The following is a 27,817-nucleotide window of genomic DNA, read 5'->3' on the forward strand; positions in this document are numbered from 1 at the left end:
ATACACACCCACAAACACGATACAACTCAAGAGTGAAAGACAAGAGAATCCCCATCCCAGTGAATTCCTGCTAACACACACCCAATCCTATTGCACCAGGTGAAAACTTATAACCCGTCGGCCCCGCAAATCCATGGTACTTAAGTCGTAACGCTATCTTAGTCGATAGGCCCACCCAAGGAGGGCACCTACCTCGCCTTCCTCACTCCCGCAGTGTCCTGGCTTCCTCTCCTTTGGAGGCCTGACTCGCCCCAACTAAAGGCAACGAACCACCAAAGCACACCTGTGGGTAGAAAAGCAGCGGTACATGGGTCAGTGAACCCCTCCCGGTGCCATCTTCCCCGTGCAAGGCTCCAAATCTGGTCAACCTAACTGCCCCCCCCCAACCTCCAAATGCGCCCCCCAAAACCCACTTCCGGGAAGAAAGAAAAGGCGAAGCCACGCCCCTTTCTCCCACTGCACCTCTATTCCCCCTTATCGGAGCCCTCGTGGGAATTCTAAGCCCCCCTCCCTTCCGTGTGACGTCACCGCCGCTACCCGTTCGACGCTTTGACTGCCTCAGGCCTAGTTTGTTTGGGGTTTTTTTTTTCGACCTCTAAGTCACTCACCCACCTCCCCCTCCCCTTTCGCCGCTAGACCCCGGCGGTTTTTTTTTTCCCCCGGTCCGGTCCGCCACCGAAGCGCTTCGCTCTCTTTCCTCAGACGCGGCTGCGGCGAGCAGGAACAGCAGCGATTCTAAGATGGCGTCGGACGCTGCTTACCTCCAGGACCGTACCCCTCCCTTCTCCTTCGGTTCCAGCGCCTGCGCAGGAGTGTCGGTCCCGCGGATTGGCTGAAAGGCCTGGGATATGAAGCGTGTCAAAAAAAGGGGGTAGGTACCGAGTGGAAAATCACCGCAGCGATTGGGTGTTCTTCGTCGGGGAGGCGGCCCTCTGTTGGGACGTTCCCGCTGATTCGCTAAGAGGCTGAGAAAGGCGTATTGAGGTCGATTTCGCCCCTTCCCCTTTACTTCCCTGGCACGCAAGAGAACCAATGGTTGTGAAGCGAGGGGCAGGGTTTTCTAGTACCCAATTGGGCAAGGCGACTGGGGAGAAATGATAATACAGTAATAATAAAAAACTGTCGGGCCAGCTGATTGGATGGATGAGCGAAGAAACGCCTGTGTACTCAATACAGCAAATATCATTGGTCTATAGCTGGGTGGGGGACAGACAAAAATGAAGCGAAAGCGCCACCCCTCTGAGGCTTGCCCTGATTGGATAAAGCCCTTGGCGTTACAAACAAAGCTCTGATTGGTAGTTTAGTTGCCGAGTCCGCAGGGGGAAGGCACTTTCTGGGCAGGTCAGAGGCCGCGAAGCTCCTGGACCAAAGGAAAAAGGGGGAGGAATCACGCAGTTACCACGGCAACAGCGGCCTGGTCTCCTTGCCGAGGCCTGACGAATTGCTCTCCTCGTCGAGCTTCCCAGGAAAGAGTCGAGAGGCGGCCTTTGTTCCGCCATTGGAGGGGTTTCGTGGGCTACGAGTTACTAAGCCTAGGAGCTGAGGCCAATTCCTCATGGAGCCCGTTATTTGGCGAAAGGCTGCCGCCAGGGCCGCCTCAACTAATCCTGGTTCAAATTGGAAGCCGGGACCCCTCAGTAGGCAGCCCACCCCTCAGGTTTCTAGCAGTGATAAAAGGACACTCTTTCTGTGTGCCCAGAATAATTTAAAAACATCTTTTAGCAATGGCAGCAAGCCTGCTTAATTTCAGGCTGGTGAAATGTCTTGGCTGCCTCCATTTTGCACCTTCTGGATGCTCTTCAAGGGAAACCCCCACATACAGCCCCTGCAGTAGTCCAGTTTATTTATTTGTTTATTTGTTTTGTCTAATACACAATGAAGGTTATAGAGGATATAATAGAGAAGAAATACAAGATATAGGAGAGGCTATAGGACAGGGGACGGAAGGCACTCTAGTACGCTTATGTACGCCCCTTAAAATTTGTCTGAACCAAGCCAGCCAGGAGTCGAACCTAGAATCTTCTGATCCATAGTCACACGTTATCCATTGCGCCACTCATATATAGATATATAGATATGAGGCATACTGAAAAGGCTCAAGATTGGAATTAGGAAAATTTGTTAAATATCTATAGAGATAGTCATTTCAGATTGTCCCAAAGGTGCTTTTTCAGGAGGCAACTGGACTTTCTTGGGGGTTTTTCCCCTTTGAAGATGTTTTGCTCCTCCTCCAAGAAGCTTTTTCAGTGCTCCCTACCATCCAGTCAGAGCTGAAGAAGCTTCTTGGAGAAGTGAAAGGTCTTCAAAAGGGAAAAAACCCAAAGGAGTCCAATTGCCTCCTGAAAAAAGCTGCTTTGGGACAACCATGACTGGGATGATTGATTGAGAATCGCTACAGACTTTTAGCCATGCAATTTAGAATGAACACCCTTTGAATGGTGTGAGTAGGGATGGATTTCAAGAGGGGTGGGGGTGAAGACTACAGGGACCAGGGGTACCACTCTGGTGAACCTGAGGACACAAACCTTCAAGTAGCCTCAATAGCTCTCTAAAAAGAATTCAAATGACCAGGTATCTGCAAGGAATATACAGTGATCCCTCGAGTTTCGCGATCTCGATCTTCGCGAAACGCTATATCGCGATTTTTCAACCCGGAAGTAAACAACACCATCTGCGCATGTGCGCCATTTTTTTTTTCCTATGGCCACGCATGCGTAGATGGTGGAGTTTGCTTCCCCCTGGCCAGATCAGCTGCTGGGCGGCTTCCCTGGGTCTTCCCCCTCTTGCCGGGGTTTCCCCTTTGCGTGGGCGGCGGGGAAACCCCAGCGTTGCTTCCCAGCTGAGTGGCGCGAGCAACGGCGTGGGCGGGCGAAAGGCGGGCGCGCGGACATTGGGCACACGAGCGGCGTGGCGGCCGGACAAACGGCGGCCGCTCCTGGCGGCAGCACGAGCAACACGAACAGCATGGCGGCCGGACACTTGGGAAGACCCCCGCCCAGCAGCTGAGGACCCGCCTGCCCGCCGCTTGTCCGGCCGCCGCGCCGCTCGTGCCGCCGCTGCTGGCGCGAGCAACGCCGCTTCCCAGCTGAGTGGCGCGAGCAACGGCGTGGGTGGGCGAAGGGCGGGCGCACGGACAAGGGGCGCACGAGCGGCGTGGCGGCCGAACAAACGGCGGCCGCACGAGCAACGCAAGCGGCGTGGCGGCCGGACAAATGGCGGTCGCGCCTGGCGGCAGCACGAGCAGCACAAACGGCATGGCGGCCGAACAAACGGCGGCCGCACGAGCAACGCAAGCGGCGTGGCGGCCGGACAAATGGCGGCCGCGCCTGGCGGCAGCACGAGCAACACGAACGGCGTGGCGGCCGAACAAACGGCAGCCGCACGAGCAACGCAAGCGGCGTGGCGGCTGGACAAACGGATTCTCCTCCGACCTGCCCTCACCTTAGCTTCCAGCTGATGCTTCGATCCTTGGAAGAGGCCAGAGCGCCTTTCTGCACCACACTCTGCGCTCGGGTTCCTTTCCGGAAGATGGAAGTTTCTCTCTTTCCATCCTTTCTAGCAATACAATACTCGATGGTTAAAATGGTTTTAACCATCGAGTATTGTATTGCTAGAAAGGATGGAAGGAGAGAAACTTCCATCTTCCGGAAAGGAACCCGAGCGCAGAGTGTGGTGCAGAAAGGCGCTCTGGCCTCTTCCAAGGATCGAAGCATCAGCTGGAAGCTAAGGTGAGGGCAGGTCGGAGGAGAATCCGTTTGTCCGGCCGCCACGCTGCTTGCGTTGCTCGTGCGGCCGCCGTTTGTTTGGCCGCCACGCTGTTCGTGTTGCTCGTGCTGCCGCCAGGCGCGGCCACCATTTGTCCGGCCGCCACGCCGCTTGCGTTGCTCGTGCGGCCGCCGTTTGTTCGGCCGCCACGCTGTTTGTGTGTCGTGCTGCCGCCAGGCGCGGCCGCCATTAGTCCGGCCGCCACGCCGCTTGCGTTGCTCGTGCGGCCGCCGTTTGTTCGGCCGCCACGCCGTTCGTGTTGCTCGTGCTGCCGCCAGGCGCGGCCGCCATTTGTCCGGCCGCCACGCCGCTTGCGTTGCTCGTGCGGCCGCCGTTTGTTCGGCCGCCACGCCGCTCGTGCGCCCCTTGTCCGCGCGCCCGCCCTTCGCCCACCCACGCCGTTGCTCGCGCCACTCAGCTGGGAAGCGGCGTTGCTCGCGCCAGCAGCGGCGGCACGAGCGGTGCGGCGGCGGGCAGGCGGGTCCTCAGCTGTTGGGCGGGGGTCTTCCCAAGTGCGGAAGTAAAAAACACCATCTGCACATGCGCGAGGGCGCGCATGCGCAGATGGTGTTTTTACTTCCGCACCACTATATCGCGAAAAATCGAGTATCGCGAGGGGTCTTGGAACGTAACCCTCGCGATACTCGAGGGATCACTGTAGATCCTTCCATTTGCCCATTGTCCTGGCAAAGCTAAAGAAGCTTCTTGGATGAGAAGCAAAAATTCTTCAAAAGAAAAAAAAAACAAAGTCCAGTTGCCTCCTGATAAAAGCATCTTTGGGACAACTGTGACCTAGATCAATGTTTCCCAACCTTAGCAACTTGACGATATCTGGACTTCAACTCCCAGAATTCCCCAGCCAGCAAATGGATTTTTAATATTTGGTACAAACTCTTGGAATGATGTGCTTAACAAAAAAAATATTCTCAATATAAGCATTCACCTCAGCTTGATCATACCAAAAATATTATGAATTCATGGCCCTCCAAATAAAATAGCTTCTTATTCTTCAAGATCATCTGGTCCTTCATCCAAACCAGACAAAAAAAGCCATCAAAGTATACTGGTACTTTTAAATCGGGTTTGCTTTGATTTCATTGATTTGACTTTCTAATAACCTATGACTATCACTAAATGATGCATCTATGATTCTTGATGAATGTATTTTTCTCTTCCCTCCCCCGCCATTCTTTACGTACACTGAGCATATGCACTAAAGACAAATTCCTTGTATGTCCAATCACTCTTGGACAATAGTCTACTTCTATTCTAATTTATTATATTCTAAAATCTGGTAGGTAGGCCAAATCCTCTCTCTTTTTCATCCCATAACTTATGAAGGACTTGGATTGGAATTCAGAAAAAAGTGTTAAAGGAATTGCTGACAACAAAGTTGCAGTTGCAATGTGTGTGACAAATGGTGGGACACAACTGCCTGTCTGTCACCTAGAAAATGACAAGTTGGAAGGATGTGCTAGAACAGGGGTCCTAAAACATTTTACTACAGGGGGCCAGTTCACTGTCCCTTGGAGTGTTGGATGGTCGGACTATAAAAAAACCTGAACAAATCCCTATGCACACTGCATATACCTTATTTTAGAGTAAAAAACAAAATGGGAATGTACTATTTGGAGGGGGGAAGAAGTCTGAAATTCATATATGTTTATGTTTTGTTTTTAATTTTCTTTTGTTAACATCTGATTGGCTATACAGTGATCCCCCGATTATCGCGAGGGTTCCGTTCCAAGACCCCTCGCGATAATCGATTTCTCGCGATGTAGCGGTGCGGAAGTAAAAACACCATCTGCGCATGCGCGCCCCTTTTTCCATGGCCGCGCATGCGCAGATGGTGTTTTTACTTCTGCACCTGGGAAGACCCAGCAGCTGAGGAGCCGCCTGCCTGCCCGCTTGTCCGCCGCTTTTCCGCTTGTCCGCCGCTCTGGGAGTTGAAGACCCAGGGAAGGTTCCTTCGGCCGCCCACCAGCTGATCTGCTCGGCAGCGCAGTAGCAGCGAGGAGCCGAAGATGGGGTTTCCCCATTGCCCACGCAAAGGGGAAACCCCATCTTCGGCTCCTCGCTGCTACTGCGCTGCCGAGCAGATCAGCTGGTGGGCGGCCGAAGGAACCTTCCCTGGGTGCCACCTGCCGCTCGAGAGCAAGAGGGGGAGAGATAGAGAAAGAGAGAGAAGGAAAGAGATGAGAGAGGGAGGAAGAGACTGTGAGAGAGGAAGAAGCAAGATAGAGAAAGAGAGAGAGAAGGAAAGATGAGAAAGTAAGGGAGTGACGTCATCGGGTGGAAAAATCGCGACATAGCGTTTCGCAAAGATCGAGATCGCGAAACTCGGGGGATCACTGTACAAGGTTTTCTTGGTTTATAGAAAAATGTATTAAGAAAGAAGGAAGAACTTTGGCATAATGGTTAATAAGTTAGAAATATAATTGATGTACTTTTTGAAGGAACATTAAGGAGGGAATTTAATTAAAAGAAAAGTATGTACCTGGTTGACAACATTAGAAAAAAAACTTTTGCAACTTTTTTGATGATTGATATTAGTTACTAACAAAATACCGCATTTTATTTATAGAAAATTAGATGGTACACTGTATTGTTTGAATGTATGTTGAGAAAAAATTTAAAAAATTTACACCCCCCAAAAAGTTCTTCCTTCTTCTGTCCCTCCATTCTTCTTCCTTTTTTCCTTCCTTTTCCCTCCATTTCTCCTTCTTTCCTTCCCTCCCTCCTGCCTCTCCTTTTCACTCACTCTTTCTTGCTTTCTCTCTTGCTTTCTCGCTCTCTTCTCCCCTCCCTTTCTCTCCCCCTCCCTCCTTCCTTCCTCTCCACTTCTCTTACCCTCCCTCTTTTTCCCTTCTCTTTCCCTTTTCTTTCTTTCTCTCCACTTCTCTCTCTCTCATTTCCCTCTTTCACCCTCCCTCTTCTCTCCCTGCGGAGGACTCATCCGACAAGCCTCCACCCTCCGACCCCGGACTCCCATTCAATCCCCATTCAGAAAACGGGAGCCGGCAACTCAAAGATGAGGAGGAGATGGGTGTGTGCAGTGTATGTGTGTGTGTTGTGCCCGGCTCGGCTTTCGGGAAGCCTTCCTTTACCTCGGGTGAGATGAGATCGGGGGGACGTTCTTGCTGCTGTCGCTCCAGCTTCGGATGCGAAGGTGCCTCAGCGAGTGGGCACCGAGACTCACCGCCTCCTTTGGGCACAATCCCCTCCTTGGCAGGAGGCACCAGCGATAGACACAGGTGGTGGGGAAGGAGAGCGAGCCACTGCTGTCCCTGGCACCGCCCGCCGTGGATGGGCCGGTGCTGAGCCTCTTTGAAGTTTGCGTGCTCAGCCTCCCCACCCCCCCGGTGCATGGCGGGCTGGCAGTGGAATGGGGAGCTTGAGCGGGCAGATGCGCACAAACATTCGCTGGTGCAAGACTCACCCGCACTTTCCTTGTTGCTCCCCGCCCCAACTCCGATGCCCAGCTCCCCAGTGCAGCCTTGGAAAAGACCCATGGGCCGAATAAATGGCCTCAGCGGGCCACATGCGGCCCACGGGCCGTAGTTTGGGGACCGCTGTGCTAGAAGGATGCTAGCTAAGGGACGTACAGATATATAAACTTTGATAACCTCTATAATAGTAAATGAGGCACCTCTTTTGATAAAGCTTGTTAACATAAATGTGATGTATGTAGAAAAGTAAAGTAGACGACTCCAATCAAAAGAAATGTGTTGGAAGGAACCAATATGTCATTGTTAGGGTGTTAACTTCCTCAATCATCACTCTATAAAATGTATGCTTATCCATTGTTTCGAAGTTTTTTGCTGAAAGAGAAACTGGAAATTTCATTCTTCATGTCTTGAATCAGGTTTGGAATCACCCATTTTGGAAACGGCATACAAGCAGGCTATACAGGTAGTCCTCAACAACAGTTCGTTTAGTGACTGTTCAAAGTTACATCATCACTGAAAAAAGTGACAACTGCTTTTCAGAGTTACAACCATGGCAGCATTCTCCTGTAGTCAAAATTCAGACGCTTGGCAATTGGCTCGTATTTATGATGGTTGCAGGGTCTTAGGCTCATGGACTAACCTTTGGTGACCTTTTGACAATCAAAGTCAATGGGGTACGCAGATTCATTTAACAACCAAGTTAATAACTTATCCAACTGCCGTGATTCACCTAAGAACGGTGGCAATAAAAGTTATAAAATGGGGCAAAACTCACTTAACAAATTTTTCACTTAACCACAGAAATGTTGAGCTCAATTTTGGTTGTAAATTGAGGAGAACTGTATGCATTTCTCTGGATGTGGGGTTTCTACTGAATAGGCCTATCCTGTATGGGTAGTTCTTGAGTTACAACCACAGTTGGAAATGGGACTTAGGTTGCTAAGTAATGCAGTCATTGAGTTGCATCCAGTTTTTTGACCTTTTGTGGCACGTCATTAAGTGAGTCCAGCTTCCCTCATTGACTTTGCTTGTTGGCTGGTTAGTTGCAAATAGCAATCGTGTAACCCAGGATGCTGCAATTGTCAAATACATACTGGTTGCCAAGGGCCCAATTTTGATCCTGGGAACACAAAGACCCAGTGACAGTCGTAAATGCAAGGACCATTTGTCACTTTTTTCATCACCATCGTAACTTAGAATGCTTGGTAAACTCATGGCCCTAAGTCAAGGACTACCTATAAAAAAAGAGTTTAATAAAGACGCCCAAATGAACTTCTGGGAAATGCAGCATAGGTCAGAAAATTTGTACAATTTTTTTCTTTTGAAAAGAAAATGTTTCTCTGGGGTAGCAGCTACCAAGACACATTTCAGCAATTTATTATTGAAATTTCACTGACCAAAAAGCATAATCGAGGCAGGTGGGAACAGCCGAGCCAAACACTTTTCTCCACCCTGCACCCAGCAAATGTCGAATACCTTGTGACACTGTGTAGAGAAATCAAGTCTCTTTCTCTCTCTCTTGTCTGAGGGCAAAGCGTAAGAAATATCCTCACGTCTCGGCGACGAAGTGACAGGGATGAATGGACCTCCTGCTCACAGTCCAATGGTGTAGGAACGTCCTGTGAGGTTGTGAATGACCGAACACTTCGGGGAAACCACAGCCCATTCGTACCACACTTTCTTTGAGTTGTTGCAACGCCAGAAGGCCACTCGGATCTTCTCACCCGCCTGCACGGTCATGGGTTGCTGTGGGAGGGGGACACACACCATTAATAACAGCAGACTCATTCTGGGCCAAATAAATATTACCATATATACTCGAGTATAAGCTGACTTTTTCAGACCAAAAAATGGGCTGAAAAACCCGACCTCGGCTTATACTCGCGGGTTACCACAAGAGGGCGCCCCGCGGGAGCCAAGCAGGCATTGGTGGCTCGGGCGGGTGAGGGAGCTATGGCAGGTGCCGCTGAGGCAGCTTCGGGGGGACGATTGAGGGGGGGAGGCTTGAGACCGTCCTTGCAGAGATGCCGCCAGGAAAAAGGAAGAGGAGTTGGTCCCGAATCCTCGTGTGCGCTGCAGCGGGGCAGCTCTACCCGGACGGGCTACTGATCCTCTCCCTGGAGAGCCCAACGTGGCAGGAGAGCAAGTGAGTGAGCAAGAGACCAGCCGTAGTGTCCTTGTAGCGGGCAGGAGAGTGAGCATGAGAGAGAAATTAGCCTTCTCCGGCAGGCTTTGGGAGGTCCAGCAGGAGCAGGAGCCTGGCCAAGCAGAGCTGCCCCGCTGCAGCACGCACGAGAATTTGGGGCCAACTCCTCTTCCTCCGCGCGGCCGGAGAAGGCTCGTTTTTCTCTCTTGCTCACTCTCCTGCCCACTATAAGGACACCGTGGGGAGAAAGTCCTGATGCCGCACCTCCCTGTCTTTGCAGCTGGCAGGAGAGCAAGTGAGTGAGCGAGAGACCAGCCGCGGTGTCCTTATAGTGGGCAGGAGAGAGCGAGAGAGAGAGAGAAATGAGCCTTCTCCGGCCTCTGCTCGGCCAGCCTACTGCTCCTCCTGCTGGAGCTCCCAACAACCGCCAGAGAAGGCTAATTTCTCTCTCGCTCTCCTGCCCGTTACAAGGATTTTAAATTTATTTTTAAAATATTTAAATAAATAAATATGCTGTCGGCTGCTTCCCTTTCTCCTCTTTTCTTTTCTCCTGTCAGTAGCGGTCGTAGAGGAAAAGGAGTAGAAGGAAAGGAAAGAGACGAGGATTCTTCTTTCTTTCCTCTTCCTCCTTTTCCTCCGCGGCTGCAGGCTACTCTGGCTCTCCTCCTCCTCCTCCTCCTCCTTTCCCTGCTACCATCCCAAGTGGATCTCTTTAGCAAATCTGCTTCCCCGAACAACACATGGGGCAATCTGTGTTGTCCATCATATCTAACCTGTGCGTCTATCATATCTATTATCTATCTATCTATCTATCTATCTATCTATCTATCTATCTATCTATCTATCTATCATCCATCCATCCATCCATCCATTTATCTATCACCCCAAATAAGACATTCCCTGATAATAAGGCTTATTTCAGGTTCAAAAAATATGTCTTATTTTCTTGGAAACATGGGTACCTGTATATATTTTACTTTGTTGTAGTTTCCTTTGGTGAAAAATATCTTCAAATACTTCCAACAGTTTGTTCTCATACAGGGAAGTTTTTAGTTTATAAACAAAGACTTACCTTAATGGGGAAAAAAATAGGGAACCATGAAAACATGCCAGGTGAATGAGTCTCGGGCCGAATACCTATAAAGAGGAATGGGGAGAGGGGGGAAAAATAAAGAGAATTATTCTTATCATTACTGTATTTAGCAGCATCAAGGGAAGCTATATTACAAACAGTTTAAGAGAAGAGCTTTTTCTGCCATGGGCCCCTTTGGAATATCTTCCCTTTGAAATATTGTCCATCCACTTCCACATTTCTGGCCTTCTGGATAGGCTTTAAACTCTGGCTTTGCCCTAATGAAGATGTATCAGGCAGCTGGTAGCTGGTACAGTGACACTCCACCAGAGCCTGTGGTTTTTAAGTCTGTATTTTTTTCTCGTCATTTAAAGATCCCGTAATCTCTTGTGGGATGGAGTCAGGGCAACTGAATGCAGTTGAGTGTTTACTGGCCAGATGCCCTTCCTGTTGCCAATGTAGAGTTTTGCAACAGATATATTCTCACTGTTCCCAGAGAGAGAAATATCAGCCTCTACCTAAGATTCAATTCACAGCCGTCTGATTATGAGGCTAGAGCTCCGCCACTAGGCCACCGTACCACATTGTTTTTAGTCTGAATTTAATCCCTCTAATTAGAAACATAGAAACATAGAAGACTGACGGCAGAAAAAGACCTCATGGTCCAGCTAGTCTGCCCTTATACTATTTCCTGTATTTTATCTTATAATGCATATATGTTTATCCCAGGCATGTTTAAATTCAGTTACTGTGGATTTACCAACCACGTCTGCTGGAAGTTTGTTCCAAGGATCTACTACTCTTTCAGTAAAATAATATTTTCTCATGTTGCTTTTGATCTTTCCCCCAACTAACTTCAGATTGTGTCCCCTTGTTCTTGTGTTCACTTTCCTATTAAAAACACTTCCCTCCTGAACCTTATTTAACCCTTTAACATATTTAAATGTTTCGATCATGTCCCCCCTTTTCCTTCTGTCCTCCAGACTCTACAGATTGAGTTCATTAAGTCTTTCCTGATACATTTTATGCTTAAGACCTTCCACCATTCTTGTAGCCCGTCTTTGGACCCGTTCAATTTTGTCAATATCTTTTTGTAGGTGAGGTCTCCAGAACTGAACACAGTATTCCAAATGTGGTCTCACCAGCGCTCTATATAAGGGGATCACAATCTCCCTCTTCCTGCTTGTTATACCTCTAGGTATGCAGCCAAGCATCCTACTTGCTTTTCCTACCGCCCGACCACACTGCTCACCCATTTTGAGACTGTCAGAAATCACTACCCCTAAATCCTTCTCTTCTGAAGTTTTTGCTAACACAGAACTGCCAATGCAATACTCAGATTGAGGATTCCTTCTCCCCAAGTGCATTATTTTACATTTGGAAACATTAAACTGCAGTTTCCATTGCTTTGACCATTTATCTAGTAAAGCTAAATCATTTACCATATTACAGACCCCTCCAGGAATATCAACCCTATTGCACACTTGCACAATTTTAATTCTTGTTATGTTTCTGCTTCTATTACATTGTAAACCACCCAAAGTCACTTTGGATAGCGAGACGAGTTGCGTCTAAATTTAATAAATAACGAAGGAGAAGATCACATTCTTCCTCTCCCATCTGAGCCCTTCCGTTCACGTACTGAGTGTGATGTCTCCATAGAGCGTGGTCTCAAAGTAGCCAGCGAAGCCGTGAAGCACTGTATTCACATCCACCGGGAATTCCAGTATTTGGTAACGGTTGTTGTCCTTGAGTGGGTCTGCGAGAGAGGAAAAAATAAATCCAAAGATAAGAGGGAGCCATCCAGAAGCAAAGATAAAAATATCCAAGCCCCAAAATCCACCTGTTTTTAACAGCACAGGAGATGGCTTGCTGTGGGTGTGTTAACCCAGGTTTTGCAGTAAAAAAAATTATGGGGAAAAAAGATACAGTCAGCCCTTCTTTTTATCTAGACAACTAACCATCTAGTTTAGCTTTCTTTAAGTTTTATAACACTGAATGGTTATTTTGATCCCCAAAATGTTCCTTACCAGGATTGGGGTGTCTGAAAGAGAAACAAGCTTTTGGGGGCGCCAGCTGGTGAAAGTTGTGAAGGCGAACCACGTAGGGCATTTCAAATTGAGCCTGGGAGGGAAGACAAAACAAATCAGAATAAAATCAAATTTAAAAATGCCATGGGGGGGTCTTTGGTGCTCTCTCAGGTTGGTGGTTTTCTTGCAGACATTTCACTACCCAGCTAAAGAACATCATCAGTGATATTGGAAGATGCTGTTCCCATTTCTTAAAAAAATATATATAGAAAAAGTTCTGATATCTTTTCTCTCTGAGAATCAAATTAAAAGTTTGCAATCATTCCTCTTCCATGTGTAGAATTAAATATAAATTTGTTTTTTGTATACTGCAAGTGATTCATTTTTTGCATCATTAATAAGATTAATTAACTTTTCAGGCTATCCTGTATTTATTTATTTTATTTATTTATTTATTATTTAGATTTTTTTTGCCGCCCCTCTCCGTGAACTCGGGGCGGCTCACAACAGGCATAAACAAATCGTACAAATCCAAATAGATTCAAATAAATTTAAATATTTTAAAAAAGTTTTAAAAAGAACCCCGATATACTAACAAGCAAACACACAAACATACCATACATAAATTGTACGTGCCCGGGGGAGATGTTTCAGTTCCCCCATGCCTGACGACAAAGGTGGGTTTTAAGAACTTTACAAAAGGCAGGGAGGGTAGGGGCAGTTCTAATCTCTGGGGGGAGTTGATTCCAGAGAGTCGGGGCCGCCACAGAGAAGGCTCTTCCCCTGGGGCCCACCAACCGGCATTGTTTAGTTGATGGGACCCGGAGAAGGCCCACTCTGTGGGACCTAATCGGTCGCTGGGATTCGTGCGGCAGGAGGCAGTCTCGGAGGTATTCGGGTCCAATGCCATGAAGGGCTTTAAAGGTCATAACCAACACTTTGAATTGTGACCGGAAATTGATCGGCAACCAATGCAGACTGCGGAGTGATGGCGAAACATGGGCATACCTGGGTAGGCCCATGACTGCTCTCGCAGCTGCATTCTGCACGATCTGAAGTTTCCGAACACTTTTCAAAGGTAGCCCCATGTAGAGAGCATTACAGTAGTCGAATCTCGAGGTGATGAGGGCATGAGTGACTGTGAGCAATGAGTCCCGGTCCAGATAGGGCCGCAACTGGTGCACCAGGCGAACCTGGTATATCTATCAGATGAATCTAAGTCATAACATTTGATGACAATTAACTAAATTTGATTACAAGTATGTAATCAATATAACACGAGAGCCCTCATTGTTTCAACCGAAAATCATTTTAACTCAGATAACTCTAATTATTTGGTGTACATGCGCAGTCTTTTGACATTAAACAATTTTTAGGCATTTAAACCTGACGCACAGAGAAGATTTTCTTCTCTGTGCATTTCTTTTTAGCAAAGAACACTTTTAGGAGAATGGTGGAAGCCTCACCTCTGGGTCGCGATCCTTTTCACGACAGGCCCGAACTTCATTATAGAGCTTTGAGGACGAGATGGGACCCAAGAAGGAGGTGTACTGGTGGGGGATGCTCACCCCTCCCTCTGTGTAAGGGGGAAAAATCAAAGAAATATCAGTCACTCACCATTATTAACAGGACTTTGAACCTGCCTAGCTCTGCTAACCAACATGCCATGCCCCCGTTAAAGCCTGAATCCATGGGGAATGATGAACACGAGCAGCGGATGATGGAGGCCAAGGGGGCGGCCTCATTGTCTTTGGAGGAACACAGGGAAGAACAAGATGAGGCCCCTCAGGCTTTGGACGGCTTGCCAGCAGGGAGCAATGGGGGCAAGACAACTGAGAGAGGGCAGGCAGGGGAAATGAGGAGCGAGGGAGCCCAGGCGATGAATAAGGATAGCCCCCTTCTGATTCCAGAGCACGGAGAATGGAGAGAAGGCAGGAACATCGCAGGCCGACCCGACGACTCGTGGGGAAAGCGCCCTGCCCTCTTCCCAAGGTAGAAACATAGAAACATACAAGATTGGCGGCAGAAAAAGACCTCATGGTCCATCTAGTCTGCCCTTATACTATTTCCTGTATTTTATCCTAGGATGGATCTATGTTTATCCCAGGTATGTTTAAATTCAGTTACTGTGGATTTATCTACCACGTCTGCTGGAAGTTTGTTCCAAGCATCTACTACTCTTTCAGTAAAATAATATTTTCTTGCACTGAAGTGGCCATTCTGCCGCCAGTTCTGTGGGCTGAGGACTATATAAACATTCTAAATATTTTGGACCCCAACCATCATTTTTCAAAGCTTTTGTCTCTTAAGACTCACCTTTGAGGCAATGTTCCGCCCCATCCAGACACTCTGGGGAAAGCTCATTGTCAGCAAAGGAGCCCAGCAGTTCCGACACCATCAGATCCGCTTTCTCAGGGGCTTCCCACTCGCGCATGTCGCAGGAGACCACTGTCACTTGGGACCCCCATTCCTCGTACTGCCAGCTCTCTAGCCTGAAGGAAAAGATGGTGGGGAGATGTCAAGGCACGCAGGACAGTCTCATTTTTTTGATCAAGCGGAAGACTCCTCCCCCTCAGAGAGGGTCCGCAACTTGGGCGTCCTCCTCGATCCACAGCTTATATTAGAGAAACATCTTTCAGCTGTGGCGCGGAGGGGCGTTCGCCCAGGTTCGCCTGGTGCACCAGTTGCGGCCCTATTTGGACCGGGAGTCACTGCTCACAGTCACTCATGCCCTCATCACCTCGAGGCTCGAGTACTGTAACGCTCTCTACATGGGGCTACCTTTGAAAAGTGTTCGGAAACTTCAGATCGTGCAGAATGCAGCTGTGAGAGCAATCATGGGCTTTCCCAAATATGCCCATGTTACACCAACACTCTGCAGTCTGCATTGGTTGCCGATCAATTTCCGGTCACAATTCAAAGTGTTGGTTATGACCTATAAAGCCCTTCATGGCACCGGACCAGATTATCTCAGGGACTGCCTTCTGCTGCACGAATCCCAGCGACTAGTTAGGTCCCACAGAGTGGGCCTTCTCCGGGTCCCGTCAACTAAACAATGTCGTTTGGCGGGACCCAGGAGAAGAACCTTCTCTGTGGCGGCCCCGGCCCTCTGGAACCAACTCCCCCCAGAGATTAGAATTGCCCCCACCCTCTTTGCCTTTCGTAAGCTTCTTAAAACCCACATCTGCCGCCAGGCATGGGGGAACTGAGATATTCTTTCCCCCTAGGCCTTTACAATTTTATGCATGGTATGTTTGTATGTATGTTTGGTTTTATAATAAGGGTTTTTTAGTTGTTTTAGTATTGGATTGTTACATGCTGTTTTTATTACTGTTAGCCGCCCCAAGTCTGCAGAGAGGGGCGGCATACAAATCCAATTAATAATATTAATAATAATAATAATAATAATAATAACAACAACAACAACGACAACTCTCTTTGGTGCAAAACTGTCCCGCAGACCAGACTAGTATTAAATATAATTAAATATTTTCTACTCCTCAAAAGCAAGGTGTGGAAAGGAAAGGCTGAGAGACTGCACTAAGACAGTGTTTTTCAACATGTGGACTTCAATTCCTGTTTTCTGCATAACAACAATCCAGTGAAATGGGTGGGTTGGTCTGAGAAAATAGTGATTGGTCAAAAGACACCCAGCTGGCTTCCTACCTAAGGTGGGACTAGAATTTCCAGTCTCCTGGTGGTTGGCGCCAAATCACCCAATGGCTTTCCTGCCTAAGGTGTGTCTATAACTCCCAGTCTCCTGAAGACTCAAAGACTCCCAACTGTCTTTCCTACCTACGGTGGGACTAGAACTCCCAGTCTCCTGATGATTGGCTAAAAGACTCCCAACTGTCTTTCCTACCTACGGTGGGACTAGAACTCCCAGTCTCCTGATGATTGGCTAAAAGACTCCCAACTGTCTTTCCTACCTACGGTGGGACTAGAACTCCCAGTCTCCTGATGATTGGCCCCAAATCACCCAACGGCTTTACTGATAATGTGAGGTTAAAACTCCCTGTCTCCTGGTACTTGGTCCAAAGTTATCTAGCCAGTGTTTGTGACTAAGATGAGACTAGAACTCCCAGTCACTTGGTATTTGGCCAAAGTTATCTAGCTAGTATTTGTGACTAAGGTGGGACTAGAACTCCCAGTCTCCTGGCTTCTAGCCTGGTGCCTACACCTCTAGGCCAAACTGGCTCTCCCCAAAATGATTCTTCAATGCACAACGACACACGATTCCTTCTCCCACCCCTGCCCTCCAAGGGGGGCAGAGCTTAATGCCAAGAACGAGCCCATAGCAGGTTAGAACCAACTTACGTCACCACAGCGTTGGGGTTCTTCTCCACGGCATAAATCTTGACGCGCCGCTTGGCCTGGCAGGCCGCTCGGAGGGAGGCGTTGACGAGGGGACCCCTCCCGGCCCCCAACACCATCACCACCCTATGGATTGTGGGGAGGGGGAGCAGAAGCAAAGGGGAGAAATGAGGGATGCAGCCCGGAGATGGCAAAAACAAACAGGACGTTGTCTATAATTAGTGCCAGGCTAAGCTGGTGCCCGCTGGGAGCAATCCATATTAAAACAAAACGAAACACCTGTGGAACCCAGCTGGAGAGCACGCTATTGTCGCCAGAAAGTGTGTCTCCACGCACAATCAAAGAAAGCCCACCCCCTGCCGTGCAACAAGCACCGACAGACAATCTGTCATTTAAAAAAGGCTACCCCAAGCTGCCTTTTAAATGGGTTTGTCTCGGGATCGGACACCCGCCTCGTAAACCTGTACAGGGATTTGTGCAGATGAAAGCCTGATAATAAGTGGGAGGGAAGGGTAGAGCTATTTAAATAATTGGGAGGAGTTAGCATGACTACATTTAAGAAAACGTTCTGGCATTAATAAGCTGCCGTAATGTACATTTCTCCAATTTTTGCTATTTCTATGGGTCAGGAACACATACACAGAAATACCCAGTTTATATCATCTGTGCTGTTTGCTGGGAGGCAGAGGCCTTCTTTCCTTGTTTTCCTCCCCCAAAACTAGGATGAGTCTTATACTCCAAAAAACACGGTAAGTGGAACCCACCCCTGTTCAAAGTTAAAAGGTACTGTAAAAGGGACATATTTATTAATTTTATTTATTATTTTGATTTCTAGGCTGCCCTTCTCTGAAGACTCAGTCCTCACACTTATGACCAGTCCTCACACTTATGACCACTGTAGCACACAAGACACCAGGTCATGTGATTAGACTTTGGGTGACAACTGTCCTGTATTTATGTGGGTTAGTTGTATGAAGGGGTTGCGCCATTAGAAAGGTTGTTCTAGGAAGACTGCAAACACACCAAAGAACAAGGCAGATGTATCTTGCAATTTTGTCAACCTGCATCCAAGGATTGTGACACACATACACACACACTCCACACTGGGATTCCTACTCACTGGACATTAGTGTCTTTCTCCTCGTCGGGAACTCGGTCCAAGAGGCACTTGTATATCGCCTAAATGGACAGAAGCAACATGCCAACTTAACAAGCTAAGGAAACAACCCGAAGATGATTTTCCCCAAGAGGCAACTGAACATTTTGGTTTTTCTTTGAAGGAGTTTGGCTTCTGAGCCAAGAAGCTTCTTCACCCCTGGAGAAACATAGAAACATAGAAGACAGACGGCAGAAAAAGACCTCCTGGTCCATCTAGTCTGCCCTTATACTATTTTCTGTATTTTATCTTAGGATGGATCTATGTTTATCCCAGGCATGTTTAAATTCAGTTACGGTGGATTTATCTACAACGTCTGCTGGAAGTTTGTTCCAAGGATCTACTACTCTTTCAGTAAAATAATATTTTCTCACGTTGCTTTTGATCTTTCCCCCAACTAAATTCAGATTGTGTCCCCTTGTTCTTGTGTTCACTTTCCTATTAAAAACACTTCCCTCATGGACCTTATTTAACCCTTTAACATATTTAAATGTTTTGATCATGTCCCCCCTTTTCCTTCTGTCCTCCAGACTATACAGATTGAGTTCATGAAGTCTTTCCTGATACGTTTTATGCTTAAGACCTTCCACCATTTAGCCTGTCTTTGGACCCGTTCAATTTTGTCAATATCTTTTTGTAGGTGAGGTCTCCAGAACTGAACACAGTATTCCAAATGTGGTCTCACCAGCGCTCTATCTAGCGGGATCATAATCTCCCTCTTCCTGCTTGTTATACCTCTATCTATGCAGCCAAGCATCCTACTTGCTTTTCCTACCGCCTGACTGCGGTAGGATTTATGAATGGAAGGATTTATCCTCCTTGAAAGACAGCTGGTTATTTGCATCTTTTTTAGAGAGCAGTTGAGGCCATCTGGAGTTTCTCTGCGTCTTTGGAGGTCACCTCAGTGGTGCAGGGACTGCTGAAAGGACTGCTTTGTAGACTGGAGATAGAGGAGGTCGTTATCTTCTCCCCTTTGTCAAAAGACAGGTGTTCTATTTAGGCCTAGATGACCTCTTTTTGATCCCTCTTCCCAACCAGCGGTCCTCTCTGTCCAAAACGTGGGCTTTGCTGCCTTCAAAACGATGGACGTTGCCTTTTTAAATGCAGACGGGACTGCTGAATCTTATCCTGATGGGTTGGTTCTTCTATGTTGTGCCATGCATTTGGGAATCGGCTGTTTTGTTTCCCCACTGAGCTGATCTGCATGCGATTTGGAATAACGGAATAATACGTAGTCTTGACAACTCGCTCAAAGAATGCAAATGACCAGCTGTTTGCAAGGAGGATAAATCCTTCCATTCCCCTCCATCCGGTCAGAGCTGAAGAAGCTTGCTTGTTTACTTGCTTATCTGTCTGTCTGTCCGTCTGTCTCTGTCTGTCTGTCTGTCTGTCTCTCTCTCTCTCTCTATCTATCTATTTTCAATTCAATTCAATTTTCAATTCAATTTATTAGATTTGTATGCCGCCCCTCTCCGAAGACTCGGGGCAGCTCACAACAACAATAAAAACAGTATAACAATGGAACAAATCTAATAATAAAATTACATTAAAAAACCCCAACAATTTAAAAACCATACAACACATACATACCAAACATAAAATATAAGAAAGACTGGGGGGAGATGTCTTAATTCCCCCATGCCTGGCGATATAGGTGGGTCTTGAGTAACTTGCGAAAGGCAAGGAGGGTGGGGGCAATCCTAATCTCCGGGGGGAGTTGATTCCAGAGGGCCAGGGCCGCCACAGAGAAGGCTCTTCCCCTGGGGCCCGCCAAATGACATTGTTTGATCGATGGGACCTGGAGAAGGCCAACTCTGTGGGACCTTATCAGCCGCTGAGATTTGTGCGGTAGAAGGTGGTTCCGAAGGTATACTGGTCCAATGCCATGACTATTTTATTAGATTTATAGATGGCTCTTCTCTTTGTGGACTCGGGGCAGCTTACATATAGAATATGGACAAATATAAAACAGTACAAAATAATAAAAAAGTTAAGAGAAATAAAAATCCCTCATTCACACTAATGGCCGGAGTGAAAACTATCACTCACGGCCCCAGGCCTGCCGGCATAGTTGTGTTTTTAACACCTTTCGGAAAGCAAGGAGAATGGGAACTGTATGAATCTCTGTGGAGTGTTGGTTCCGGAGGATTGGAGCCGTAGAATAGAAGGCTCCACCAGTCGGTATTGTTTGGCTGATGTGACCCAGAGAACGCCGACTCTGTGCGACCTAACCAGTCGCTGGGACATTTCAGGCAGAAGACGGTCCCGTAAATAATCTGGTCCAATGCCAGGCAGGGCTTTATAGGTAATAATCAACACCTTGAATTGCGTTCGGAGCCTTGAATGAGAAGCGAAGAAGTGTCTTCAAAAGAAGCCCAAAGACAGGCTACAAGAATGGTGGAAGGTCTTAAGCATAAAACGTATCAGGAAAGACTTCATGAACTCAACCTGTATAGTCTGGAGGACAGAAGGAAAAGGAGGGACATGATCGAAACATTTAAATATGGCAAAGGATTAAATAAGGTCCAGGAGGGAAGTGTTTTTAATAGGAAAGTGAACACAAGAACAAGGGGGCACAATCTGAGGTTAATTGGGGGAAAGATCAGGAGTAACATGAGAAAATATTATTTTACTGAAAGAGTAGTAGATCCTTGGAACAAACTTCCAGCAGACATGGTTGGTAAATCCACAGTAATTGAATTTAAATATGCCTGGGATAAACAGATATCCATCCTAAGATAAAATACAGAAAATAGTATAAGGGCAGACTAGATGGATCATGAGGTCCTTTTCTGCCGTCAGTCTTCTATGTTTCTAAGAAAATCCCTCCGCAGCCTGTTTTTGGTCCCAGGAGGATACAGGGAACCTTGCAAGACCCAAAACGGGGTGTGAGGGGGTGGGCTGAGTGAGTGAGTGGGGGGCGTATGCACATTGCATTACAGTGATTTCAGCACATGACGAACAAAAAGGTTAGTCGTGACTGCAATAGATCAAACTTCCCTTGCTCCTTATCCCCAGATCCCGATCCTGTCTTTCATTATTTCAACGAAGGGCCCCTGGCCAACTGACCTGTTGGTACTGGGAGTATTTGACGGGGTCCTTCTCGAAGACTTCGTAGGTCTGGGATTCCAGGTTGTCCATCAGGGGCTGTCGGGATGAAATAACCGGAGGAGAATAATTCGAATCCAGGAGAAACCAGAACAATCAAGAAGCAAATGGCCAGAGCACAACAAAGCTTGTAATCCCCATCAATCAACATAATCATCATCATTTAACAACCCTGCAATCCCATGCAGGGTGGAGTCTGGGCAACTGAATGGAGTGTTTACTGGCTGGATGCCCTTCCTGATGCCAATGTGGAGTTTTGTTCAGCAGATATATTCCCATTGTGCCCAGAGAGAGAGAAATATCTGCCCCTACCTAGGATTGAACTTACAGCCTGCTGCTCATGAGGCGAGAGCTTCACCTCTAGCCCACCATCACCCCAGACAATCCCCAGCAATATTTGAGATCATTGAGAATTGTAGGCACTTCTTCACTGACAACCACTTGTTTAGTGGTCATTCGAAGTTACTGAAAAAAAGGTAAATAACCTAAAACCATTTTTACTCTTAGAACCATTGCAGTGTCCCCACAGTGATGGGATGGAAATTCAAACTGACTTGCATTTATGACAGTTGCAATGTCCTGGGTCATACAACCCCCTTTTTTGAACAAGCAAAATCAATGGGGAAGCCAGATTCAATGAAAGAACTGTGTGGCTAATTTAACTGCAGCAGTGAATTATTTTAGCAACGAGTAACAGAAGTCATGGAGTTGGAAGGGACCTTGGAGGTCTTCTAGTCCAACCCCCCTGCTCAAGCAGGAAAACCCTATCCCTTGATCTTTTTGAAAAGTCCCAGGGTTGAATCACCCACAATTTTTTAGTAGCAAGCTGTTCTACTGGCTAATCATTCTGTCAGGAAATTTATCCTTAGTTCTAGGTTTCTTTTCTCTTTGATTGGTTTCCATCCGTTCCTTCTTGTTCTGCCTTCAGGTACCCTTGGAAAATAGGGGGACTCCCCTCTTCTTTATGGCAGCCCCTCAAATATTACAAGGTTGCTATCATGTCTCCCCTGGTTCTACTTTTTTCATTAAACCAGACATACCGTAATAAGGAAGATTGTTAAAATGTGGAAACATACACTGAATTGTCCCACGTAGCAACAGAATCTTTGGATTTAGTCCACGGAGATGGGCGGTATGCAAATCCAATTAATAAATAAAATTAATTATGGCCGTCGGGCCAGGACCAGGGGGTAAGATGCTAACAGGTCAGGAGAACCATTAGCGGACATGTGACTAGAGAGAGACGAAGGAAGGAAGGAAGGAAGGAAGGAAGGAAGGAAGGAAGGAAGGAAGGAAGGAAGGAAGGAAGGAAGATTATGACAATTGAGCCCAAAGGTTTGGTTGCAAAGCAAGAGCATTGTTGAGTTTCACCACATTTTACAAGTTGGCCATGCCCACCCAGTCACATGATCAAGCCACCCCCACAGAACAGGTAGGGAAATAGGAAAAATATTTCTTCTCCCAGGGGGTCATTGGTTTATGGAATTCACTTCCAGAAGAGGTTGTGACAGCTGTCAGCCTTGATAGCTTCAAGACAGGATTAGACAGATTCATGGATGCCAAGTGTATCATAGGTGGTTATTGAAACGGATTTCTATGCCGTCCCTATATTGGTTGAGGCAGGCAGCATTCCCTTGGGTCCCATTGTCTTGCCTTCTCTTTCTGCTCAAAATCCCCATGGACAATTGGTGGGCTACTGTGGGACATAGAATGTTGGACTCGATGGGCTTTGGCCTGATTCAGCAGGGCTCTTCTTAGGTTCTTATATTTTTAGATTTCACTACTGGGCTACCTGCAGTAAAGACATTGGGACCCCAACTTTTTCTGCAGCTCAATCCAACATCGCCAAGAAAGAGAAGACTCACCTGCAATGGAGACTGCAGGTAATCTTCATAACCTTTGGCGAAAAGCTCATAGGCAGAAGGAGGCGGGCGATTCTGGCTGAGATACTCCAAATACTGCAGGTAGGAGCAGAATTCCTTTTCTGGGTGGTGGTGGGCTCCGGTGATGATGAACTGGACCTCAAGCTGAAAGAGAGGAAAAAACAGGAGTCAACCTGTGACATCTGAATACGGTAGATGGGTGGATGGATGGATGGATGGAGGGCCGCTTGCCTTAACTCCTGCCAGTGTGCAAGGTTTGACCTCTGCGCATGCGCAGCAAGTGGAATTCCGTGTGAGGACGCGCACGAGAGTGAGATTTTGGCAATTGCCGCCGATATTTTGGTCAAAAAAATCTGTGAAAATCAGTGAAATCTTGCTTGTGCGAGCGTCCTCACACAAGATTTTGCTTGCTGTGCGCACGCAGAAGCCAAATCTCATGTGGGGGCGTGTTAGGGGCGCGCAGGTGCTGCGCACGCATCCTGAAATTTCCTAATGGGACAGAGCGCATGGCAACATTAGTTGCTGCACACCACTGGACAGAGATGATAGAGAGGCAGACAGACAGAAATGGATGGACAGGTGGACGGACAGACAGATGATAGATAGAAGACAGACAGACAGATTAGATTAATTAGATTCGATTCTGACCAACTCAGGCCTTGAGTCAGGCTGGTCTCCCCTACCCATTGGCCATCCCCCTACCCCTCGCTGAGGTCAATCACAGCAAGGGGGAAACATCAGGCTAAAGTGGTGGCTTCGGCGAGGTCTACCCAGAGAGAAGGGCATGCCGGCAATCTGGCCTGTCCAGTTGAACACGGCCACCCCATCAGCCACCCCCACCCCCACCTTTCCCCGCTGAGGTCAATGAGAGCTCTGATGCCGCCCTCAAATGAAACTGAGTTTGCCCCCCCTGCCTTATACCATTTCTGATAAGACAGCAGTGCAGTCTCTTCTTGATGTGGTTATTGAAAAAATTGAACGGGTCCAAAGATGTGCTACAAGAATGGTGGAAGGTCTTAAGCATAAAACATATCAGGAAAGACTTCATGAACTCAATCTGTATAGTCTGGAGGACAGAAGGAAAAGGGGGGACATGATCGAAACATTTAAATATGTCAAAGGGTTAAATAAGGTCCAGGAGGGAAGTGTTTTTAATAGGAAAGTGAACACAAGAACAAGGGGGCACAATCTGAAGTTAGTTGGGGGAAAGATCAAAAGCAATGTGAGGAAATATTATTTCACTGAAAGAGAAGTAGATCCTTGGAACAAACTTCCAGCAGACCTGGCTGGTAAATCCACAGTAACTGAATTTAAACATGCCTGGGATAAACATAGATCCACCCTAAGATAAAATACAGGAAATAGTATAAGGGCAGACTAGATGGACCAGGAGGTCTTTTTCTGCTGTCAGTCTTCTATGTTTCTATGTTGATTATTTCTGAACCACGCAGGCAAATTAAGTGCCAGTCCTCACTTTTATACCCCCAATTTTTTACTTTTCGCTTCAAATTACAGGTTGGTCCTCTGCTTACAACCACAATTGAGCCTGGAATTGATGTGGCTAAATGAGAAATTTGTTAAGGGAGTTTTGCCCCATTTTACGAATTTTCTTGCTAGGCCGTTGTTCAGTTAAGAACATGGTGGTTAAGCGAATCCGGCTTCCCCAGTGCGACTCTCGTAAATACAAACCAGCGGTCGATCTTCCAAACGTAAATCCTGTGACCGTTGGAAATGTCTCAAGGGTCATAAATGTGAAAAAGGCTCATCGGTCAAATTTATCAGTGCGGTTATAACTTTGAACGGTGACTAAACAAACCACCGTAAGTCGAGGATTGCTTGAACCAGAATTCCAGCATCGAAAAACGGAAAGAGGATGAATCCAAACAGAAGAGGGGGAGGGAGGAAAAAGAGAGAGAGAGAGTGACTTACTTTAAGCAAGCGAAAGATGAGACGCTGGTGCATTTTGGAAAGCACCGGGAAGCCTTTCTTATTGGTTAAGAAAATGCTGGTGGGTAAGACGGCTGCTTTGATTGGCTCGCCCAGCCAGCGGTCAATGACGTGATTAGACGGCAGGTCCGGGCCCACCTCCAGCGCTGCCAAGAAAGGACAGACAGGAAAGATTTATCAACGGGAGAAATCCAAGCGGAAAGCGGGAATATTAAATTTCAACTTACCCACAGCCACACGCTTGTTGTAGTCGCACAACGTTCGGAAGTCGTGCCACCTGCGAAAGGAAAGAAAGGAGAGCTAATTTGGGGGACAGGCTGGAAAAGTGGTGTCTCCCTACCTCTTCATCTAAGTCAGTGGGTGTCAAACTCAAGGCCCACGAGTCGGATCCGGTTCACGGGGCGAGAGCTGAGCACGGCCCTCCTGAACTCCGTTTTTGCTGGAGACCATCACAGCTGCTCGCGGACCTCCCAAATTCCGTTTTCACCACCCCAGGATTGCAGGAGGCCGTTGCAGCTGAAAATGGGAGTTTGGGAGCCAATTTTTGCTGGCAGAGCACTTGGACCATCTCAGGCGCCCTTGACACGAATTACATCAAGCTAATCATGCCCCCCCAGCCCCCTCCTGCCCCCCCTCCCGAGGTCAAACACAAACTTGATGCAGCCCTCAATCAAATCGAGTTTGACACCACCGCTTCTTTCCTTTCTCTCCCCCCGTTGCAAATTGTAAGTCACCAAAATTAGCAGGTGGGGTGTGCAGTCGCTGTGAGATGACTCACAACGTGGTGGAAGCAATCCCCACATTTAACATCTTCGCAATAGTAAGATCCTTTTTCTTTGCCCTTGTTTTTTGATTTCCTTTAAAACTGCCCAAAAAAGGAGGGGCGTTTTTTTCCTGACGGGGCAAACTCTGAAAATAAATAAAAGAAGTCCTCGGCTTACAGCTACAATGAAATTTTGGCGTTCGTGAAATGAGTTGCCCCCACTCTTTTTGTGCCCTTTCTGGCTGCCGTTTGTTAAGCGAATTGCTACAGTCACACGGTTGTTAAGTGAATCTGGCTTCCCCATCAACTTTCGTTCGTCTGAAGGTCGCAAAAGGGGGCTGTGCGACCTTTGGGATGCCGTAACCATCATAAGAATTAGTCACTTGACAAGTATCCAAATGTAAACCCCATGACCATGGGCATGCTGAGATGGTTATAAGTGTGAAAAATGTTAGAATATTTAAGAAGTGGGAGAGCCATGTAAGCAAGGTTAGTCAATGAATAGGCATAGCAACTCAGTCACCCAATAGGAGCTAACAACTTCTGAGTCTGTACATAGAATCGAAATTGGGAACTTAAGCTTCAGGCTGGGCGTGGCTTCAGTCCTCTGTTCTATGTCCTCTCTGCACTTGTCTGCTCTGCTGAAAAGAAACTAACGCCCGCTTCTGTTTATTTGAAGAAATAATCTGTTAATAGTATTGTAAATATATATATTATACTATGTTTATAAAAAAAGTTTATGAATCCAGCCGAATCAGTCATTGTGTGTACTTTGGGAAATTGATTTTTCTGCAACAAAAACCAGTCCTAGATTTTTTTTTCCATGCCATTCTAACTTCAAACAGTCGCTAAGTGAACTGTCATAAGTTGAAGACTGTCTTTATTTCCACGGTTACAGCATCCCGAGAAGACGGGTTTACGACCTGTAACCTACCCTAGCCCTAACACAACAGGGGAAGGTGGATTTACTTAACAACTGCAGTGATTCGCTTAACAACACTGCCAAAATGAAGCTGTAAAATTGAGTGCAACTTGCTTAATCACGGCCTTGCTAGGAACAGAAATTCTAGTACAGTAGTATCTCTAGATACGAGCTGCTCCACATGCGAGTATTCCAAGTTACGAGCCACGACAGGAGCGAAATTTCTGTTCCAGACCCGAGCTCAAATTCGGGATACGAGCCAAGCTTCCACTAGGTGGCGCAAGAATCCTTGCCTCTGGTTATCTTCGCGGGGGAAAAACAAAGTCTAAAGCCATTTGTTCCAGATACGAGTTGATCGACATACGAGCTCCGTTCTGGGACGAATTAAACTCGTATCTAGAGGTACTACTATACTCAAAAACGTGGCCATTAAGTCAAGGACTATCTCTACCACTTGGCAGCTATTCAAACTTCTTGAGAAACTTGATTTTACTGCTCGATTCATCCCATCAAAGTAGGGCTCGACTTATAACGGTATATTTAGGGTCCGTTCAATGTTACAATGGCACTGGGAGGAAAAGTGACGTGACCGTTTTTCACACTTATAACTGTTACAGCATCCTCTTGACCATGGGTTTGAAATTTGGACACTTGGCAACCGCCTCATATTTATGACAGTCGCAGTAGACCTTTGATCAAGTGATCCTTGTTTGCAAATTTTTGATAAGCAAATGAAGGTGTGGGGGAGAACCAGATTCACTTATCAGCCATATGGCCCACTTAATCGGTGCGGCGGTTTACTTAACGATGGCAACCAGAAAAACTGTGAAATGGGGCAAACCCGTTGAATGACGATATGTCTTGTTCTTTCGCCATCTTTTGACCAGCAAAGCCGGATTCACCAAACCAGTATGCCACTAACTTAACCACCACAGGGATTCACTTAACAATGGTGGGAAGAAAGGTCGCAAAATGGACAAAACTTAACTTAATGAAAGTCATCTTAACTTTTTGCCATTGGATTCATCTTGCGTTTCAAACATCTGCCCAAATTTGCCGGCTTGTCACTCACCACTGCCAGGTCTTCTCTTCGCCTGCGAAATCGTCTTCCCCTCCCTGGACATCCTCATTTTCAAATATGTCATCCCTCAAGTCTTCTGGAGCCAACAGAGGGACTCGCATCCAGAACTGGCAGAGGAGAGATGAAAAGGGGTGGAAAAAAGAGGGGTGGGCATCCAAAAATTGATCCAGGCATTAAGTCT

The 27,817-nt window shown here is 47.2% G+C and overlaps 2 protein-coding genes across 8 annotated transcripts in view; both read right to left on the minus strand.

Moving 5' to 3' along the window:
• Positions 1–27,817, minus strand: part of RBM23 (RNA binding motif protein 23) — a 125,637-nt gene that overhangs the window by 22,264 nt on the left and 75,556 nt on the right. For 2 of the 7 annotated variants that reach the window (XM_070729181.1, XM_070729185.1), the window contains exons 1-2: positions 762–845; positions 193–283 (exon numbers count right to left, since the gene is read on the minus strand). The exons of 1 other annotated variant lie outside the window; for it this stretch is intronic. The gene's annotated coding sequence lies outside the window, so the exon portion shown is untranslated. Of the gene's footprint in view, positions 1–192; positions 405–608; positions 846–27,817 lie in introns of those variants that run through there. 4 more of the 7 variants (XM_070729182.1, XM_070729183.1, XM_070729184.1 and 1 more) reach the window with 4 other exon arrangements.
• Positions 8,568–27,817, minus strand: part of PRMT5 (protein arginine methyltransferase 5) — a 31,306-nt gene continuing 12,056 nt past the window's right edge. The window contains exons 5-17 of the mRNA XM_070729408.1: positions 27,628–27,743; positions 25,098–25,147; positions 24,853–25,016; positions 22,906–23,067; positions 21,002–21,079; positions 17,897–17,955; positions 16,780–16,902; positions 14,779–14,954; positions 13,929–14,038; positions 12,463–12,556; positions 12,075–12,191; positions 10,433–10,497; positions 8,568–8,960 (exon numbers count right to left, since the gene is read on the minus strand). Of these exons, the coding sequence (XP_070585509.1) occupies positions 8,808–8,960; positions 10,433–10,497; positions 12,075–12,191; positions 12,463–12,556; positions 13,929–14,038; positions 14,779–14,954; positions 16,780–16,902; positions 17,897–17,955; positions 21,002–21,079; positions 22,906–23,067; positions 24,853–25,016; positions 25,098–25,147; positions 27,628–27,743 (1,467 nt within the window). The 3' untranslated portion in view covers positions 8,568–8,807. The remainder of the gene's footprint in view (positions 8,961–10,432; positions 10,498–12,074; positions 12,192–12,462; positions 12,557–13,928; positions 14,039–14,778; positions 14,955–16,779; positions 16,903–17,896; positions 17,956–21,001; positions 21,080–22,905; positions 23,068–24,852; positions 25,017–25,097; positions 25,148–27,627; positions 27,744–27,817) is intronic.

Source organism: Erythrolamprus reginae, chromosome Z (genome assembly GCF_031021105.1).
Source record: "Erythrolamprus reginae isolate rEryReg1 chromosome Z, rEryReg1.hap1, whole genome shotgun sequence".
Taxonomy (NCBI): domain Eukaryota; kingdom Metazoa; phylum Chordata; class Lepidosauria; order Squamata; family Dipsadidae; genus Erythrolamprus; species Erythrolamprus reginae.